General features: G+C 41.5%; 1 protein-coding gene across 1 annotated transcript in view; it reads left to right on the forward strand.

Moving 5' to 3' along the window:
- The window catches only part of efna3a (ephrin-A3a), an 89233-nt gene extending 73896 nt beyond the window's left edge, over positions 1–15337 (forward strand). Inside the window, exons 4-5 of the mRNA XM_042507169.2 lie at positions 1231–1308; positions 12969–15337. Of these exons, the coding sequence (XP_042363103.1) occupies positions 1231–1308; positions 12969–13087 (197 nt within the window). The 3' untranslated portion in view covers positions 13088–15337. The remainder of the gene's footprint in view (positions 1–1230; positions 1309–12968) is intronic.
- The last annotated feature ends 3719 nt before the right edge of the window (positions 15338–19056 follow it).

Below are 19056 nucleotides of genomic sequence, written 5' to 3' on the forward strand. Positions count from 1 at the left end.
GTAATGCTCTATCTCTCTCTGTGAATGACACGCTCTCGTGAAGCCGCACAAAAGATGTAAAAAAAAAAAAAAAAGTGATTCAGCTGCGAGATTCAGCTCTCTCTGTCACTCCCCATCCCTCTCTTGACCATCTCTTCCTCCCTCCCTCTCCCCCACCGTCTATCTCTTCTTCACTCTCTCTCTGGCTCTCTGATGCCTGCTGCCCTGTGTTGTGTGTGTGTTATTTTTACCCTGGTAGCCTGCTCTCTCCCCTGCAGGCCTTTGATCAGGCAGCCCTGTGCTGAAAGCCTCCCTCTCTCCTCTAACCTTGTCAGCACTAATACATCCCACACTCAGGCCAGTGTCAGGCCCTGTGTACACATCACCTTAACACCCAACCCCCCCATCCCGGTGTCACGGTTAATCTATTGATGTGTCTACCACGCCTCTGTTTGCTTCTGTGTGTGTGTCGCTGTATGCATTGGAGGTGTAGGAGTTTGTGCACATGGTAGTTTGTCGGCCGTAAATCTTTTTAACGTGCGTATGAATGGCTGTGTGCGCGTTGGTGCATTTAGTCGGTTTACAATCCACAACCTTTACTCAGCAAGGTCGTTTTAACAGCTTGCTATCAAAAAGCTGTTGATTTCAGCTGCCTGCGGCCCGTTTTCCTTCTCCTCCGCGTGTCTCCCACCTTGACCGCTCACAAGACTTTGAGATAAGAAAGAGAATATTCATGACATATGCTTTACATCTGCGTGGAGCTGAAGCTAAATTGCTACCAGCTTCTGTGTAAATTCTCTCTTTGAATCCACCAAACTATGCATCAGAATTACATTTCTCACACAAAGACACACATTTAGTTAAAAAAAAAGGCAGAAAATACACAAAGAACCCACACATCATTCATTCACGGATAATTTGGCAATGCAGAGTGAATGTAATTCTATGTCTAGACGGTGAGTAAATGTAAAAATGGTTTCTGTCCACCAGTTCCAAATACTTTTAATCTTCAGATGGAAGTCTGGATTCTCAGTCCAGGATTTCTCTGTGACAGGGGCACCAACTGCTCCTGCTCTGTGCTATATCGGTATACAATTTAGTGGTGCCTAAAATGCACATTTTACCCGGTCTTGTCATTTTAATGAGGTGTTTTCTCTCCCCCGTCTCTCCTCCCTCTCTCCACTGTCATTTCTCTCCTCTGCTTTTTACTTCTTTCTGTCTTTCTGTGTATGTGTGTGGTGTGTTTCTCAGTTTCCCAGGCAGATGATGACTCCAGTCAGACCTCTCCCGACTACACAGTCAGGCCAAACATCAAAATACACAACATTGGTGAGTGACTCTGAGTTGCTGAAAATGAACAGCAGCCAATTGCCAGATGCTGGTCAATATTTGGCTGTGGCTGCAGAGCTCGATGTGTGTCCCAATCACTGTGGCAAGGAACCAACCATTTGTTAGTTTTTTCCATTCTATGGTTGGCAAAAGAAAATCCACAGGCCATGACTGGTTGATGAGTAAAGCCTGTATTTTCTGCTTTTGAAAATTGGGCAACATGGGTAAGACAAAGAACAATGCAACTTAAGTGATTCAGCAGTGCTGACATACACTGACATGCTCATGTACATACGGGCATCTGTGTGAGAACACAAATACGTATGCAAACAAATGAACCCACTAAGCCCAACAGTAGACCCATGACATCTATTACCTAACACTGAAGGGTAATTCCCATTTATTATAACTTGGCAGTGTTATAGACCACCTTTTACTGAGACCAAAACCCCTTTCCCACTGGACGAGGAGCACACCAACGTCTGGCTTTTGTATCTAATACCCCTTTTCCACCAAAATTAGTGCATGCGCACACATTTTTGGCAGGACTGCAGCATGCAAGGCCAGCACTATAAACAGGACACTCTGTGAGTGAGTGAGTGATGAAGTTTGCACCTTGGTCATTGTGACCTTTTGTGTGACGCTGCTGTTTCCCCATTGGCCGTTGATCTTTCAAAATAAATAGGTGCGGACATGATGGACACGCTGATCCACATTCCCATAAAAAACACAAAAGATCCCCCTCCATTCAAAAAAATACTAAGTGGCTGAAATCAATTTAACCATCTTTATTCAATGGTTCTTTTTGTGCAGGCAATTTCGTGGTATCCCCACAGTTGCGGTCTTGACCGGTCTCAAATTAAAACTCCAAAGTCCTCTTTGTCTCAGACCGAGACAAGGCAGCGTTAAAATGTGGTTCTGTTGCTGAAATGAAACCGAGAAAAAAGTGGTCAGGAGGCTGATCTTAAGTACTACAACGCTGCAATTTAGGTCTTGTTTTTGTTGTTTTGGCCATCATTTCTATTGGTTTTGATACCATAATAATCACCAAAGTAACATGGAATCATTGAGGAGGTATTGGCACAGATACTGAACTTATTTTGCAATTTAAAGTAGTCTTTGGTCGCACATGGGAAAAGTAGCGTTGAGAGTTTTTTTTTTTACTAGGATGCTCAGGAAGTGTAACAGGACATATTGGTTTAACGTTTAAGCAAAGGTCACTCAGCATCTCATTTGCTGGCATCTGTCTGAAACATGGAGTCAAACATGAATATGAACCACAAGCTTCATTAGTTCCTTGTAGCTTGCAACCTGGTTGTTGCTGTCATTATAAAAATTCAGCGTTTCCGTAGTTACATTAATTCAGTCATGACAGGACGCTAACTCAGTTCTCAGCACCACAGCTTTCCTCAGCCTTATGATGCCTTACATAATTATTTTAATGAGTTGCACACATTGAGGATGGCAGAGGCAGATTGAAAAATTGGGGAGCACTAGAAAAGAATAGCATATTTATTGAAATGATTTTACACCAAAGATCAGTTATTAAATTGGGTAATATTAACCCAGAATTAATATGAAAAAACAAAATGTTTATCTCCCACAGTGTAACACACATACACACACTCACCCACACACACAGGTGAAGCCTCCACAAGGTCAGCAGAGGTCTTGTAAGGAATGAAAGGTCCATGTTTACCTAAGGAGAAAACATGTCAGCGAGCAAGTCAATTGTGCAGCTGAGTGGTTACATAAACCCTCTATTTTTCTTTTTCACAAAAGCCTCTTGCCGGGAATCATTTAGTATGCTTGTTTCTAGGAGCTGTGGGCAGTGTGTGACGAGGGCTAAGAGAGTGTGACCTGCCTGAGATGGAAACTGAGACCAGCAGAGACGGAGCGAGGAGAGCTCTTGAGCCATCAGCAACGAGTACCTTCAGAGAGAGAGAGAGAGGGCAGAAAGGAGAGAAGAGGGAGACAGACAGGGAGGCAGGGGGAGGCCGGAGAGAGAGGGAGAAACACAGTGAGACGGAGAGATAAAAGACAGGAAGGAGGCAGTGAAAGAGAAATGCAGCAGGAGAAAGGCTGACAGAAAGAGGGACAGATAAGGCAGAGAGAGAGAGAGAGAGAAACCGGCAGAAAAAGAGATAAAAACCGGAGTGGGGGCAGAGAAAGGGGGGTCGCGGAGAGAAGGGGCAGAGGAAGAAAGAAAAGCTCAGTGGTGGGCGAATTGCTCAGCAGTAACTCCGGCTCCAGCTTACGTAGAATTTAATATAAAAAAACACACACTGGCAAGAAATCATAAAAAATCATAGCCTCTAGCATTGTGATGCATTTTGCAGAATACATTTGGAGGAATAACAAAATCAGGACACATAGATTTATGCACGCACACACACACATTTTAAAACAACTCGTACCCTTGATGGCCCTTCTGACCGCTGGACACCCACTCTCTGACTCACCCTGAGGACCAGACCAGCCCACAGACTGACAAACAAATCTCTTGCTCTCTCTCCGCATATGTTTGGACTTGCTGTCATCCTCGTTACTTTATTATTAGCTGTGCTTCTACGTCACATTTTCCTTATTCAACGGGGTGTTTTGAGGATAATTCTAGTCTATTACAACTCCTGTTTCTGTAGTTTCAGCCATCATTTCAAGAGGTAATAATAAGGCTGTTAAGTTAAAAGCCTCTTTACATTTGACATTTCACATCGTTGTGCTGTCCAAATGGAGGGCAGGCAACTGGAGGCAAAAACTACCAACACTGCACAAATGCGTATGATTTTAGCTGTTTACCAGTCCCTCTAGGATGTTGCGATGTGGCAGTCACAACAATTAACGCATATTCAGCCAATCCCAGTTAACTCTGTGCAACCTTGCCATTTTGTCTAATCACTACTACTACACACAAATGTAATCATGCAAAATGGATAAAATCTCACGTCATTGTAGAGCTACGTGCCACGTATTGATCCGCTCAGCCCCTCTCCCTCTCCCTCTCTCTCTTACCTCTTTTCCACCAGAATTTAGGCATGCACGTTTAAAATAGGCCATAGACAGTGTTCCCATTGCCAGTAGAGCAGGGCTCTGTACACAGCTCTGTAGCAGCAAAGCATGTGTGTAGGGCCATTGTTTTGGTGTGTGGTTCGATATCACGGACAGGCTGGAAAACAGGTTAACAGTAGAAAGCAGCATCAACAGAAGTCTGTGAAAACTTCATGGTGGTTACTTCTCTTTATATATCTCTTACTTATTCAGTCTCTTTCAAACTTGGTGCGGACTAATTTGGATCGATTTTTCTGCTGCCAAAGATCAGATAGACGGTAATTAGTTGTGGCACATCAAATTAGCACCTTCACTAGGGTGTTGTGTTTTCATTAATGCCGATTGGAGCTGGAGGCGATAAATACTCGTGACTACTGCAGTCATTTGACCTACTTGTGAATGCTATTTGTACACATTCTCAGTTAGTGGGTGTTAGTGGGACTGCTGCTCTGTGCCTGAGAGTCACACACATAGTGACAAGGCTAACTGTTCGCATCACACGGCTAAAGTTACCCAACAGTTATTTTCAGGTTTAATGAGTCAATGTAATGGAAGTGTGAGATAAACAGCTCAGTGTCATATGTTAACCACTACTGCAGGGCCTCAGCCCAAGCAGTAAAAATAATGAGTAGGGATAGGATGCACTGCATCAAAAGGCAGGAACAACTATATATTATGTTATATAAAGACGGACAACATTAAACTCCCCCAAAGTGACGCTGACACATTCTGATCTCCCCCTGGTGTCTGGCTGCAGTACAGGTCATAAGGCTTTATGACTTGTACTGTCCCCTCTATGTCAGTGAATAGGACATGGGCTGAGCTAAAAGATCAAATTACACACCAAATAAACTTTTCTTAAAGATGATTTCTGTTATTTATGGTAATTCTTATCATGCTACTGTATGTCCAAGTGATTGTTTTTCTCATGATTATAGTTTTAATGAGTTATTCAATTCTATAAAAAGGGGATTTTCTGTCATGATTGACAGTTGTGTGAGCCAGTCTGTGAGCTCACATTCACTGGGGCTGCTCGTGATTGGTCGAGGCAGCATCCCAACTACTTGTGCAATTTTCACTTGCCCCACAATTTCATTGCAAACATGCACAGCAGTTTTTAGAAAAGCTGCCATGAAATCAGGCATTTCAAGCTGCAACAATCCCAAAAACAGCCCACAATATCCTGGAGTGACTAAATAAATGAAGATTCACTGAGAAATAGCAGCATCCAAAATCTCCGTCTTCAGTCTGTTGGAGCTGAGTCAACTAATGTCAAAACGCTGTGTCGCCTTGGATGACAGCTTCTTGATTTGACAGCTTCTCCATGTTTTTCGTCACAACCCAGTTTTTAACAGTGTTTCACCAGACCTCTGGGAACAGTTGACCCAGTAGTTAGTAAATAGTGGTAAAAGTTAATGTTAGCTAGTAACATTAGCCTGACAGAGGTGCATCAAAGTTCAGAGTTGAATTATAAAAGATAGTTACAGAGAATCCATCAGCATTTTAGCACCTCAGCTTCCCTCGTCTCAAAGTCAGTGGGTGTTTTGAATGTTTTTTTTTGTTTTTGTCAGAAGCCTTAAATAAGGTCTGTGGTTGACACAAGCAAAAGAGACTTTCACGTTTGGTTCTATGACATAAAATACCTCATTAAATAACCCACTCGCAAACTTTAAAGTTTTTATTCGTCTAAAACAAGGCAGTTGCTAACAAGTGGCTAAATCAAACTACAGAACCTCATTACGCCAAACCGCACAAAATACGACTTTACAGCCTTGTAATGGTGGTAACGCAACCATAATATAGTTCCTTTTAGCTTAGCAGTAGCTTTTTACTTCTGATGATTGCATTTAGGCTTCATAAATTCTAAAAGTGGTGTTTATTTGTGAAGATTGTCCTGCTGAACAAAACATGTAAGTATGGTAAACACAGAGAGTATTTTCATGTTTTATTATCTGCAGTAATTCAAAATCCAGTGGAAAAATCCCATAGGCATTTTGACGAGCGAACCAGGACGACTGTTAGCTTCCGGGTTGGCCCACAAAAAACATCAACCCTGGGGCACTCGATACTCAAGCACTTACTCAATGGCCAAAAACTAGATGGCAGTTGTTCTAGTCGTGGACCTGACAACAGACAAAATTAGTCATTGTCCACTGGCACTCTTGCACACTGTAATTGCCTCGCTGTTTAACATATTAGTAACGTTAGAAGATCTGGATTACGAGGTAATTTCTTACAACTTCTGGAAAAAAAATACCAATTCTTGGTTTTGTATGGATCACATCCCACCTGAGTTTATATTTCTGATGATACCTTCTGCCTGCAGGTTCATATAACTCTTTTATGCAGTCGCATTCCTTCATTTCCAATTCACACAGTGTATAGGTTTATCTCTTCCTGCCCTCCATCTGAATTGCAAATTGTGATTGGAAACAAGCTATTGCCGAGATGTGGAAACATTGTGACACTGCTAAAGTCAGACAGGGAAAGAAACACGAGCAGTAAGATGATCAGGCAGGTTTTAAACAAATCCCCAGGTCAGCCACAGCTACTTGGAAGAGAAAATGGAGGCCAACAATAAAAATATTACTCAAGCTGTCGGCTGTAATCATCACAGTTCATCATTTGTGAAATGAGACGCTGCCACCATTTGCAATCTGTGTGCAAGCAGTGCCTGTGATTCATTTTTGTGAAATGGGACGCTGTTGGCTTGTTTACAACCTGCCTCATCATCTGACTCGCTTGTCTTTGTTGCCCCATTAGAAAGTGTTTCCATTAGCTCGGCAATTACTTTGACTGAGTCCACCATGTAACATCAACTGCAAAAACAAGACCCATGTTGTAATAAACTAGAATTATCTTTTTAAGTGTAAATTTACTTGATTTAACTTTTTGTTGGTTTTTATTTTCTAAACCCCTTGAAACACACATATGTTCTATAATGGATTTTGTTACAGCAGAGAAGTTGAACACAAAAGTGCTACAAGAGTTCAGCATCAGTCTTGCCGCTTGAATTAATCATAACCTGTTAGTTTCCTGCAGCAGAGCTGCGTACACTCTGTGCATTCTTCCATGTGTGACATACTTGCCTTTAAACGCTATCCTCCTATATGGAGCAAGTGCAGCAGTGGCAGAGGGCGAAAGGCTGTGACATAAATTAGTTGGTGGACCAGAAAATGCGACCGTAAACATATCATTTTAAGACGCATCAATAAGCACCGGCTGCCTTGATTCATCTGTTCTGAGTGGCTTGTTATGTGCAGAACATCAATCATAAGATATAGCTGTGATGCACCAAGCAAACCAAAAGACTTTATCCCATATGTGCAGCCTGTATAATCAGTGACCAGAAGAATTAAAACGATGCCTCACAAACATGTTATTGCCTCAAGTGATCTAATTTAATCGAGTAAATGTCCCTCTGTTGGCCTAATACTCAATTCCAAGTATTGAAGACCACATTTACTTGGCATTGTTGGATGTCTTTGATTTTCAGTTAACGCAGCCCAGATTATTATGGCATAGATTCAAATGCAGCAGATTTGTCAGATAATCATTCATTCTGTGAAATCTTCTCTAGCATAGTACCACAAAAATAGGTTTCAAGGTTAGTAATGCAAAGTACTAACCTATCTATGTTACGTAACTTCAAAATAGTAACATCAGATGATTTTTGCCTCCCTTTAGGTGGCAGGAGTGAAAATGAATCATCCTTGACATTTGCTGTGTTGAGGTTTCAGAATGATGGAGGCAGTTTTAGAACAATTAGATAGAAAATAGGAGCTCTACGAGAACAACACATCCTCATACAACAGCTTGTTTTATATGTTAAGAGCATGTTCAGTATATGATATCTAATGAATTAGCATCATCACATAACGTACTTAATGTGAAGTTACTTGCTTAGCGTAAAGTCAGGTAGGTTAGATTCACGGTGATGATGTAGTCTAGTATGCTTGTATGTGTAGCATACTACACTAGTGACATATCTGACACATCACATGTGAAGTACATCATGTTACATTAGTGATAGAAGTATCTATTTAATGCCAAATCATGATGTTTTTCCTAAACCTAACCAAGTAGTTTTGGAGCTGAACTATGACGTTTCATTATGTTCAGGATGTGTTTAAAACTGTGACCGTAAGAAAAGTAATATATGCTGTTTTGAGGTTAATCATAGGAATTGTTTTTAAAGTCAGTGGGAACTAACATATTCTGTCATTAAGGTATTTGAGCATTGTGCGGAAATCTTTTCTCCCTGCAACCACTATCGCAGCTTTTGTGTCAGTTAGCAATGTTGACAGTTGGATGGACCCCAACAAGAAAATGGCTAACATGAACACAATGTCAGGTTGAAAAAATTAAGTAAAAAAACTTCATAACAGTCTGGTTACCTGGCTAGGAGTCTACATGTTTGTTGTAAATTTCCTATTAAATTTGCAGCTGCTTTCAGCACCGAAGGTCCAACCAGGGGTGGAGCCAGATGCTGTAAACATTTGGGGCTCAGTCCATTTCTGAGAATACAATACAATATTATGCAGAATTGCGTCTGAATTTCACCGGGTCTGTTGGCGTTACAGCCACGACTTGGTCTGTGGAGCTGATTGTGATTTCTAGTCAATGCTCAAGATTCCACTGGGCATAGGAGATAATGAAGCACTGTATTTAAAAAAGTTAAAATGTCTTACATATCTTTTTTGTTCATGAGTGATTATTAATTATTCATCCGTAACATAGCCACAAATCTTCAATCTATTCCATGTTTAGCCTTATTCTTTTTTATGATCTGTGTAATTATCAAGACGAGCATGTTTGTTGACTGAAACACGGCCAAAATTGTTTGATCTACTTCGTTCATGGCTGGACTGTAGACTGCAGCACATCAAAGTGGGAAAAAAACATCAATGAACATAATTTAAACAGACAAAAAAAGGAGAGCATTTAAAAATGTGTTCAATTCGGCCATGGTAGAATCACAAAAATCTTGAAAAATGACCACAAAATCAAGGGGAAATTATCAAATAAGCACAATCTCAAGTGTACAGTATCAGCTCTGCTTCTGAAACACTCACGGGTGCTCCTGGTGGGATATAGAACTGCATAGAGGGCAGAGTGAAACAGTGCTGCAGACATAACGTCACTGTCACGCGTCCAGTGAAATCAACGGGCTAGTCGCTTTTTATGCTATGTCACTTCACTTCCTCCTCAGCTTCTGTAATCATAATTACAGCCACCAGAGGGCAGCATCTTACACCTAAGCGTAGGTCTTAATAAGCTGCACAGTTGACCTATGTGGTCGTTTTTTTTGCGTGAGTGTGAGCTATTTTCACAACGATTGAAGATATGTGCAGATTTTAGAGTTGTTTTTTTCCATTTTTGGTGTTACAGAACTTAACGCAGCATCAGTCTTATATACGCTTGGTGCTGTTTTTCTCTTGCTCTTTTTCATGGAGGTAGCTGCAGGCGAGTCTGTAGCTATGGAGGAAGATGGCATTTAGAATGTAAGCCAGCTGAATGCCACATTATAACACCTCCCCCTCTGACCTATAGAGCTGTAAGCAACCATGATGGGTCTATCGCCTCATGTTGTTTACGCACCACTAAGAGTCTACCATCGTTGTGGCGTAGTTGGCACAAGGATTTATCAGACCAGACAACCTTCTTCCACTCATCGACAGTCTAGAGCTGAGGTTTCTTATCTCACTGTAAGTGCCTTGGGCGGTTTTCGGTGAACAGGAGAGCTACCCCGCGCGCTCTTCTGTTGTTATACCCCATACAGACGAGACTGCACCAGATTGTGCGCTCGAAAATTGATTGCTGTATCCCACAATTGTACTGTGATGTTAGGTGTCATACTGTGGACCTTTGATAACTTGTTATGGCCCGAGGCGCCCGACGTCCCCCACATTTATCTTCCAAGGACGGCCTCCCTAAATAGCAAGGGTTTTGAAGAGGTGCATATTGTGCAGCTTTGTGATTGTCAAAGCTCCTGGCACCCACAAATAAAGTCTGTAACATCACACGAAATGAGTCGGTTCACATGCAATGCAACTGTGGAAATGGAGTTGTTGCTGCTGCATGTACTTGTTTTTGTTAAAGTGAGGCAGAGCTCTCTTTGTCTGCAGGGACAGGCTGTTTCTTCTTCTGGTCACTGAGTATACATTTTTACTTATGGAGCCTTCCTGATGAAACCTTTTGGAGAAACAAACCGGATGGTGTGAAGGCCCCGCTGTGACACGTTGGCCCTACCTGAGGCAGTGCTGCTTTATATTCTCCCTCCTGCCTCGAGTTCATTCGGTGCACTGCGGTGTGAATGTCACTGTTGTGTGTCAACGTCACAGACAGATGCCTCGTGTTCCTTAAGAACAATTCTGACGCGGTCAAGAGTCACACACCACCAGGACAAACCAGAGAAGTCGGATGGTTTACTCTCAGACAGACAGCAACAACAAAATTCCTTACATTCATCAAACATCAGCTGTCATATGATTGTTGTTTCTATCTGTTATGTCTTTTCACATCCCTCGTTTTTTTTTTTACTTGTGGCCAATCACTGTCTCCACTATATATAGCAAACTCAAGACAGAGCTTTAACGTCACAGTGAAACAGCATTTTTAAGACATCTTGCCTCTTTAATTTGATGTATTTCCTGTTGAAAGCCAGTTTGATTTGATGGAAGACGATATGCCGGCTGGAAATTTTGCGCACTGGGACATTATGATGACAGCATAATAAAGTAAAAGTAATGGGATTTTGATAGACAAACACAATTTTTTGACAGTTTTTGAGGCACAATTTGTCAAATAGATTTTTTTTTTCAACCTTCCAGGGTGAATTTAAAGGGGACCTGTTATGCTTTTCCTTATTTTCTGTCATATATTTAATGTGATAATGTCAGATGTTCATATCAAATTTGGCCAGAGTTTCAAATAATGAGGTGAACAAAAAAACAGGCCTCAGGCAGTTTTTAACACTCTGTTTCCAATGTATTTTTTTGTATTGTTCGATGCACACTATGGCAGGTGTATACATTGCAGACAGCGCTACATATAGCTCCATGCTAACATTAGGAAACGTGATCATGGTAGCTGGTGTTGTTAATTTCTCCCCTATTTTGTTCATATTCCTGCTAGAACATGTGCCATGGAGAATTTGGTTTAGAAACTTTTCTTATTGGTTCTTCACAGTTGAAAGTGCAGCTATACTCCGTTACAGTCATTCACCTGGCTGCAAGTACACTGCTATATGTAGCTACATGCTAACAATAGGAATCATGGTATATAAGTGGATAATATTTTGGTTTAGAAGCTTTTATTGGTGCTTTTTCAGGGTAGAAAGTGCTGCTCTTGTCCTCTGCTGCACCCCACCCACAAGTAAACTGCTACATGTAGCTACATGTGAGGTACACATGTAATCTTGTTTGCCAGTTTTGTGAATTTTTCCTCTATTTCAGATCATATAGCTGCTCTGCAGTTGTGTTTAGAAGCCTTTATTGTTTATTTTCAGAATAAAAAGTGCTGTTATTTTACTGTACAGTCATTCCCTCATCTGCAAGTACACTGCTACATGTAACTACATGCTAACTTCAAGGAAACATGTAACCTTGGTTGCTGATGTTATTAATTTCTCCCTGATTTTGGTTCATAATCCTGCTGGAAAAATATCTGGTTGTGTTTAGAAGCTTTTATTGGAGATTTTTAATGGTGCTGCTATCCTCTTTTACAATCATTCTTTGGCTGCAGGTGCTTTTGGCTGCAGGCTGCTACTCTACATGTAGCCACATGCTTACATCAAGGAAACATTTAATCTTGGTTGCCAATGTTGTTATTTTCTTTCCCCAATTTTGGATCATATTCTTGCTGGAACATGTCCAGTTGTAGTTAGGAGCTTTTTTTTTTACAGTAGAAAGTGCCACTATATTCCTTTACAGTAATTACCCCAGCTGCATGTACACTGCTACATATAGCTACATGCTGGTAAACATATAATCTGGGTTGCCACTGTTGTTAATTTCTCTGCCAGCTCAGGTTGTTCTTATAGCTGTGTGAGCAACATAGCTCTGTTTGGTCCCCTTTTGCTTTATTTTGTAATAACCCTCTAGATATAATGGGAAACATTATGTCGAGACAGCGCATAATGACTCAGTGTAATCCACTTTTTACCGAATAATACAAAATGTGTTCTTCCAGCTCTTTCTCTGTCTATCCCCTCCAGCTAATGTTCTGTTGTGTCTAATCAATGGCAAGGCCATAGTAATTTGGTTTGATTGAAATCCCTCTAGGATAAAAACATCATTAGTGTGAAAAGAGGAATACATGGAAAGAAAAACAGATCAGAAACAAAAGTGTTTTTAATTTTCCATCCCATGGGGGAAAATGGCCATATGTAGCAGTACTGATGATAATTGGTGGTTTGTTGATAATTGCATCATGTCTTTTTCTCTGCATATGTTAAAGCGCAATTTGCATGCATCACAAACTGTCTTTAGATTGATGAATTAATAATGTAGTAATGGTTCATTTCCTTCTGTCTGGCACACAATTTCTCTCGCTCTCTCACACTCTTCTTTTTTTCCCACTTTTTTCTCTTTCTGTGACTTCCTCTGCAGATGAGTTTAACCCCGAAGTTCCCAAACTGGAGAAAAGCGTCAGTGGCAGCAGCCCATCACGTGACCGCCTTCTTCTCACCGTGGCGATGCTGCTCGTGTCCGCCGTCCTTTTGTCCTAGCGACTTGTCACTGTGAGTGACACTTCATGCATAGCTGGGACCGCCTTGTCCAAAGGGCTTTGTATCCACTGAGTTGTTGATGTGAAAGTTGGCAGACGAGAATCAAACGGAGGTGCAACACGACCACAATCAAAAGGACACAGAGAGAACATCCTTGAACTTAACTAGACTTTAAAAAAGGAGAGGCCTTTTTGCTGTCATATTTACACCCGTGTATTCTGATACTCCATGTGTTGTCGGACGTCATTATCACATGAACACCACGGCATTTCAACATGGAGACCACAACCAATATTCAGACTTCTGCGCTGCTGTTATGCTGAAAATGGACTTGTAATGATTTAGACTACACACTTTTATTGTAGCATGGATATTAAAATCACCTGAAGCTGCTGATGAAAGCAAGGTTTTCTAAAGAAGATGGCAAACTTTGTAGTGGATTTTCAGGCCTTGGACCACGGACCAAGTGTGTTGATGGATAAAACTCAACTTAGACGTAGTTTAAAAAAAAAAAAAAGCAAGCAGGACTCTGGAACTGTACTGATCTAACCTGTCCTACACAGGATATTTATATTATCAGTCAGTGATGAGAGCTGCTGCCATTATCCTGGACACTGAAGAATGTTTTCACACTGGTGAGAGGGAACTGCTGGTTATAAGAGCCCAAGGTGTTTTCTGAAGAAAAAGGGAAAGACTTTGTGAGGATATCCACGGGCCTTTCAAGAATCCATTTTCACCAGACATCAAAAATACCCCTGGCTTTGTGATAGGTACAAACGCAAAGCCTGCGTTTCTTAGAAGATAGCGAGTGTCCTCTTAGAACTAGTCCTTTGTCTGCATTTCCTGCCTTCACACTGTAACAACCTGAGAAAAATACAGACCCCGGACTAGTAATTTGACGGCACTTAGACGTGTGTGTTTTATTCCGATGCATTTACCCTCAGCACTCCGCGTAGATTTTCCGGATGTCAAACCTTTCTCCTCGCAGCAATCAGCAGTCATTCAGAATACCACTAATTTACAATTCTTAAAAAACCCTCTCTCTTTCTCTCCGCAGCAAGTTCCCTTTTAATCCCAAACAGCCCCATCTATTCCTTTTCCACTTCAGAGGTTCCCAGCCAATCAGTGCTGATGGCCATTACAGCAGTCACCATGGAAACGACCCCATACAGTCGCCAGAGTGCGGCAGGTGCCTGAGGAGAAATTGTGCTTTGAGTCTCAAAGTAACGCTGCCGCCATTTTGTTAAAAAAAAAAAAAAGAAGACAAAAAAACAACAACAACAACAACACGTGTGAATGTGCAAATAAAGAGTTCACTTTTTTATATTGTAATACAGGACAACGTAGGCTGGCATTAATCAGATTACAATGTTGTGCTTTTTTAATTTATTTACTTTTCAAATGTATTTATTTTAACATTAAAGTACATTATTTATCTACCTAATTTATTAATGTGCATTTGTAGGCCTTTGCTCAATAAGCTATTGTGCCATTTTTTATTCTTTTTTTTAAAACAGTGGAATTTTTACCGCAGCATTTTTGCTTGTGTAGATAAGTAGGCAGATGTAATTCAGCCTGACAAAAAGAGAGGGTTGTTGGTTATGACTAATCAGTAGGGACGTACACTCAGTAACCCTACTCTCATGTAACAGATACTGCTAACCAGATTATGTTGCTGAAGCGCATGTCATAAACCAACTGTGGATGCACAGACAGAGCCGATGTTGATGGAAGAGCAGCATTCCTCCAGTGCTGCACTTGTGAAACAAAGGAGTCTGCATTGTAATGTATATTTATAATACATGCCGGTTATGGAATGTGTGTGTGTGTGTGTGTGCACAAGCGTGTGCGAGAGTGTGAGTGTGTGGCTTTATTTGCCTGCTTTCCTGTGTGTTTGTGTGTGTGTGTGAGAGTGAAGGAGAGGAGAAAACATATGTGTGCACATTTGTGTGCGTATGTATGTAGAATGTGTTTGTCCGCGCTTTTCGAGTATGTTGCATTTAGAAATTTCGTACCCGTTAAGGAGTCGTTTGTAGGATCTGAATATGCAAGTGTGTATGAGAGAATGTGCTCTTCTGTAATGTTAGTTTACGTTACGGGGTTTGGGAAGCGGGCGAAAAAGCATTTACTGGTGTTGAAGACAACCACAAGAATTGTGTTTACCTTTGACAAGAATGAATTAAAAAAAAAACTGTAAATTGATCCAAGAATGATTAAAACAATGCCGATTAAAATCTTTTTGCAAATTTACGTCTGTGTATTTAATTATAAATGCATCCCAAACTAACTGAAGGGGAGACTGGGGATGGTTGTAACATTTCTGACATTTCTTGTCCGTATCTTGATGCTCTTTTAAGCCAGTGTGTTCAAAATGTGACATGTAGTTAGTTACATGCGACTGCTATTAAATCATGTAGCTCTTATCTCTGTAAGACAAACAGAAATGTTTGCTTTAGTCTCAAACACGAGAAGTGAAATGTCACAATTCACCCCTAACAACACACACAACCCGGGTGAAATGTGACACAAGGAATTGTGACAAAAATTTAAGATATTTAAAGCTTTTTATCCAACACTTAAATTGGTTTTTGTCCTAACTGGTATGTATGTGGGCGGCACAGTGGCGTCGTGGTTAGCACTTTTGCCTCACAGCAAGAGGGTCCCTGGTTCGAAACCCGGTTGGACCGAGGTACGGTCCAGTCCGCCTCTGTGCGGAGTTTGCATGTTCTCCCAGTGTCTGTGTTCTCTCCAGGGTCACACAGTCCAAAGACATGCAGCTCAGGTTGATTGGTGTGACTGTGAGCGTGTATGGTTGCCTGTCTATATGTGTCTGTCTATATGTGTCGGCCTGCGATAGTCTGGCGACCTGTCCAGGGTGTACCCCGCCTTCCGCTCGATGACAGCTGGGATTAGCTCCAGCCCCCCCGCGACCCTTACACGTCAGGTTGAACGTAATATAAAGGGCTTAAGGGGAGGGGCGGTGGATGGATCCAACAAACCCCAGACTTTCACGTGGGAGTCTAGTGTTCGCTTCCCGTCTGAATGTGATGGTTGTTTTTCTTCACGTTGACATGCGCCTCTTTCCCCTAATCCTAACCATCCGCATGTGCGATTGCTGACATCTTGGCGCTTGCTGCTGTTGTCTAAATGTAACCACATCCAGCGTCATACCACTCTGTGTTTGTGTTGACATCACAGTAGCAGCATCCCATAAATGTAAAGAGCAGGCTTAGAGGGATACCCAAAATGTAATATGTAGATGCTGAAGTCCACTGCAAAGCAGCAATATGGGGCGGGATGAGAATGTGTTATTAATGCGCCATCGAAAGCAAAATACATGGAAACTGGCATGTTACACCCATACCTGGTCTCCCCTACTGTTTCTTTGCACATAAATAACATGTTGCTTCTCTTCGCCTCCGTCTGCCCTTTCCTTATCTTAACTGTGACTCCCTCACCTTCACTCACTCTGCACTCACTTCTGTTTGTTTTTCTTGAGCACTACTTGAAAGCAATGCTCTCCCTCTTTCTCTCACACTTCACATTTAGATATGTTGTGAGCAGACGTGTAACCAGACAGCACTCTTGCCGCTGCTGCTGCACATACTCTCGGTGTAAAACTATCACCCTCTCTCACATGGCCCATCCTCACAGCACCTCACTTGGGTTTTGCAAACACTTCTTCTGCCATAAAACATAATGACAGCGTGTGTGGGGGGGGAGTCACGGCTCCACATCTCCCATTCTATCCATCGCTCTCTCGCTCTTTAAAAAAGAAAAAAACACCTGCAAGCCATTCATGTCTGCACAAATCTGTCTCCTCCTGTTGCTCTCCTTTCCCTTTGCCCCTGTCAGCTTCTTTCTAATCTTTGTACGCAGAACAGAGAGAAGCTGACAATGGGGTGGGACGCATGTCTCAGATGCACTAATGTCCATGTCAAAAGGGACAGAGGGCACAGATAAGATTTTGTGTTTGATGTTCCACATCAGGACTGATAGCACATTAGAGAGAAAGCCAAAGAAGTAGAACAGATTCTGCTGTCGGCTGTCGACTTCTCACTTCCAGTCTTGGGTCAAAAGACTACATGCAAGTGTGTGAATGTGTGTGTAGAGAGCTAGTGCCAAGAAACTTTCAAAGTTAATTTGATATACTTCATGTCAGGGATACACAACTTGCTTTGCTTGGGGGCCACTTTTGCAAAAATGGCAGGAGGCCAGGGGCCAGTTGCAGCTGCCCCGTACATGTTTCTAGGACTTTAGCACGTTTGTAGGATTTTAGGACACTTCTAGGATTGTAGCACATTTCCAGGATTTTAGGATATTACTCAGTGTTAGGATGTTTCTAGGGTTTTACCACATTTTTTATTTTTTTTTTTAGATTTTAGCACATTTCTAGGATTTTAGGATATTTCAGGGATTTTAGGACTTTTCTATGGTTTAGGACATTAAGGGTTTAGCGAGGACCTCTGTCATGGATCCTCCATTGGCACTTTTTTGTTAAACCAGCTCTATTTTGATGCTGTTTTATGCACTCTGACACCTTATGTATACTAAAAGTACAAAACCAATTTCCAGTTTGAATCAGTTTATTTTTATTGTGAATTAGAAAATGGTTGGCACCCAGCACAGATTTGGCCCACGGGCTGTAAGTTTAGTCTCACTGGTGTAGAGGGCTAGTGCCAAGAAACTTTCAAAGTTAATTTTATAAATTTAATGTGATTGACAATTTACTGGACAAAATGTGAGTCATACTTAACCAAGCGATGAAGTGATCACGTCCATTAATATCTGTTTCACAGCTGTTTGACGCCTGATTCAGTCTGACATTTATGCATTTAGCTGACAGACTGATAATTGTTGAATATTACAGTAGGTCTTGGCTTACAGTCCTTTGCCTTCTTATAGGTTTGAACTTGCACATTTTAGCGTTTTGACACTGAGGGAACAGGGGAAGGGTTTTAGCTTCTGCTCCGGGGCCTTAGTTGACAACTTAAACCATCATTTTGCAGAAAATCGGCCTGCTTCGTTTTTGGCAGTGAGGCTGTCTCTGGTTAGTTATGTAAGGGAATTAACACTGTCATTTACACCTTAAACTCCTGTCTGGGAAAGCATATGTTTTGCTTGTGCCTAAATTAAACATTAATTGATCCGCTTACTATTCAAATGAGAGGATCAGGAGTGCTGGGAGTGGATTAAAAATGCCCACCTTTCCCAGAGCAGCTCAGTTTCACATTTCCACGTTGAAATACTGTATCTACAGAGGGCTCTGTCCAGACTCTAACCACAGAAGACACTCCATTAGCAACAGGAGATGACCTCTTCTCCGTTTGCAGGCGTATTATCGTTTTCTGAATCATTCAATGTGAGATAAGCCATCTGTAGCATGGGCAGGCCTGTGCCGTCGAGAAGAATTCCCCTGACAAGCTGCACCGTCTGGCCCAAACAATGAAGCAGATGCCTCCTCCTCAGAGAACTTGTTATAGCTCAGGACATCAATGAGACGATCACAGAGACTGGTGCTGCCTTCAGGTGCTCACTGGAAACTCCTGTCTCAAGGTTGGGAGTCGTGAAGAATGACTCCTGCAGATGCCTCCGACCCGAAAATGATTGATTTGACACAATCGAGGAGTGTTTTATTTTTTTTTTAATCATGCAGCTCAAGAAAGACATTATGCAGATGTTTTTTTGTCCAAAGCACCAATTTTCCCCCTCGTACAGCACACGCATATCAGAATGGAAGGAGGCGGGAATCAAATACCAACTCTACAATTCATGATGCAGGCTTAATGATTACTTTTGTGCCAGCTTTTTTTTTTTCATGCATTGCAACTACATTTCAAGCAGAGTGAAGATGAAAACATATATCAGTGCCAGCTACACAAACATTTCACACACTTCACTGTCTACTGTCTTTAGTTTTCAGCTTTGTAATTCTTTACTTTTTTTGAAATTCTTTGCAGTCCAGAAAA

Source organism: Plectropomus leopardus, chromosome 17 (genome assembly GCF_026936395.1).
Source record: "Plectropomus leopardus strain MGB_pleo_1.0 chromosome 17, ASM2693639v1, whole genome shotgun sequence".
NCBI lineage: Eukaryota > Metazoa > Chordata > Actinopteri > Perciformes > Serranidae > Plectropomus > Plectropomus leopardus.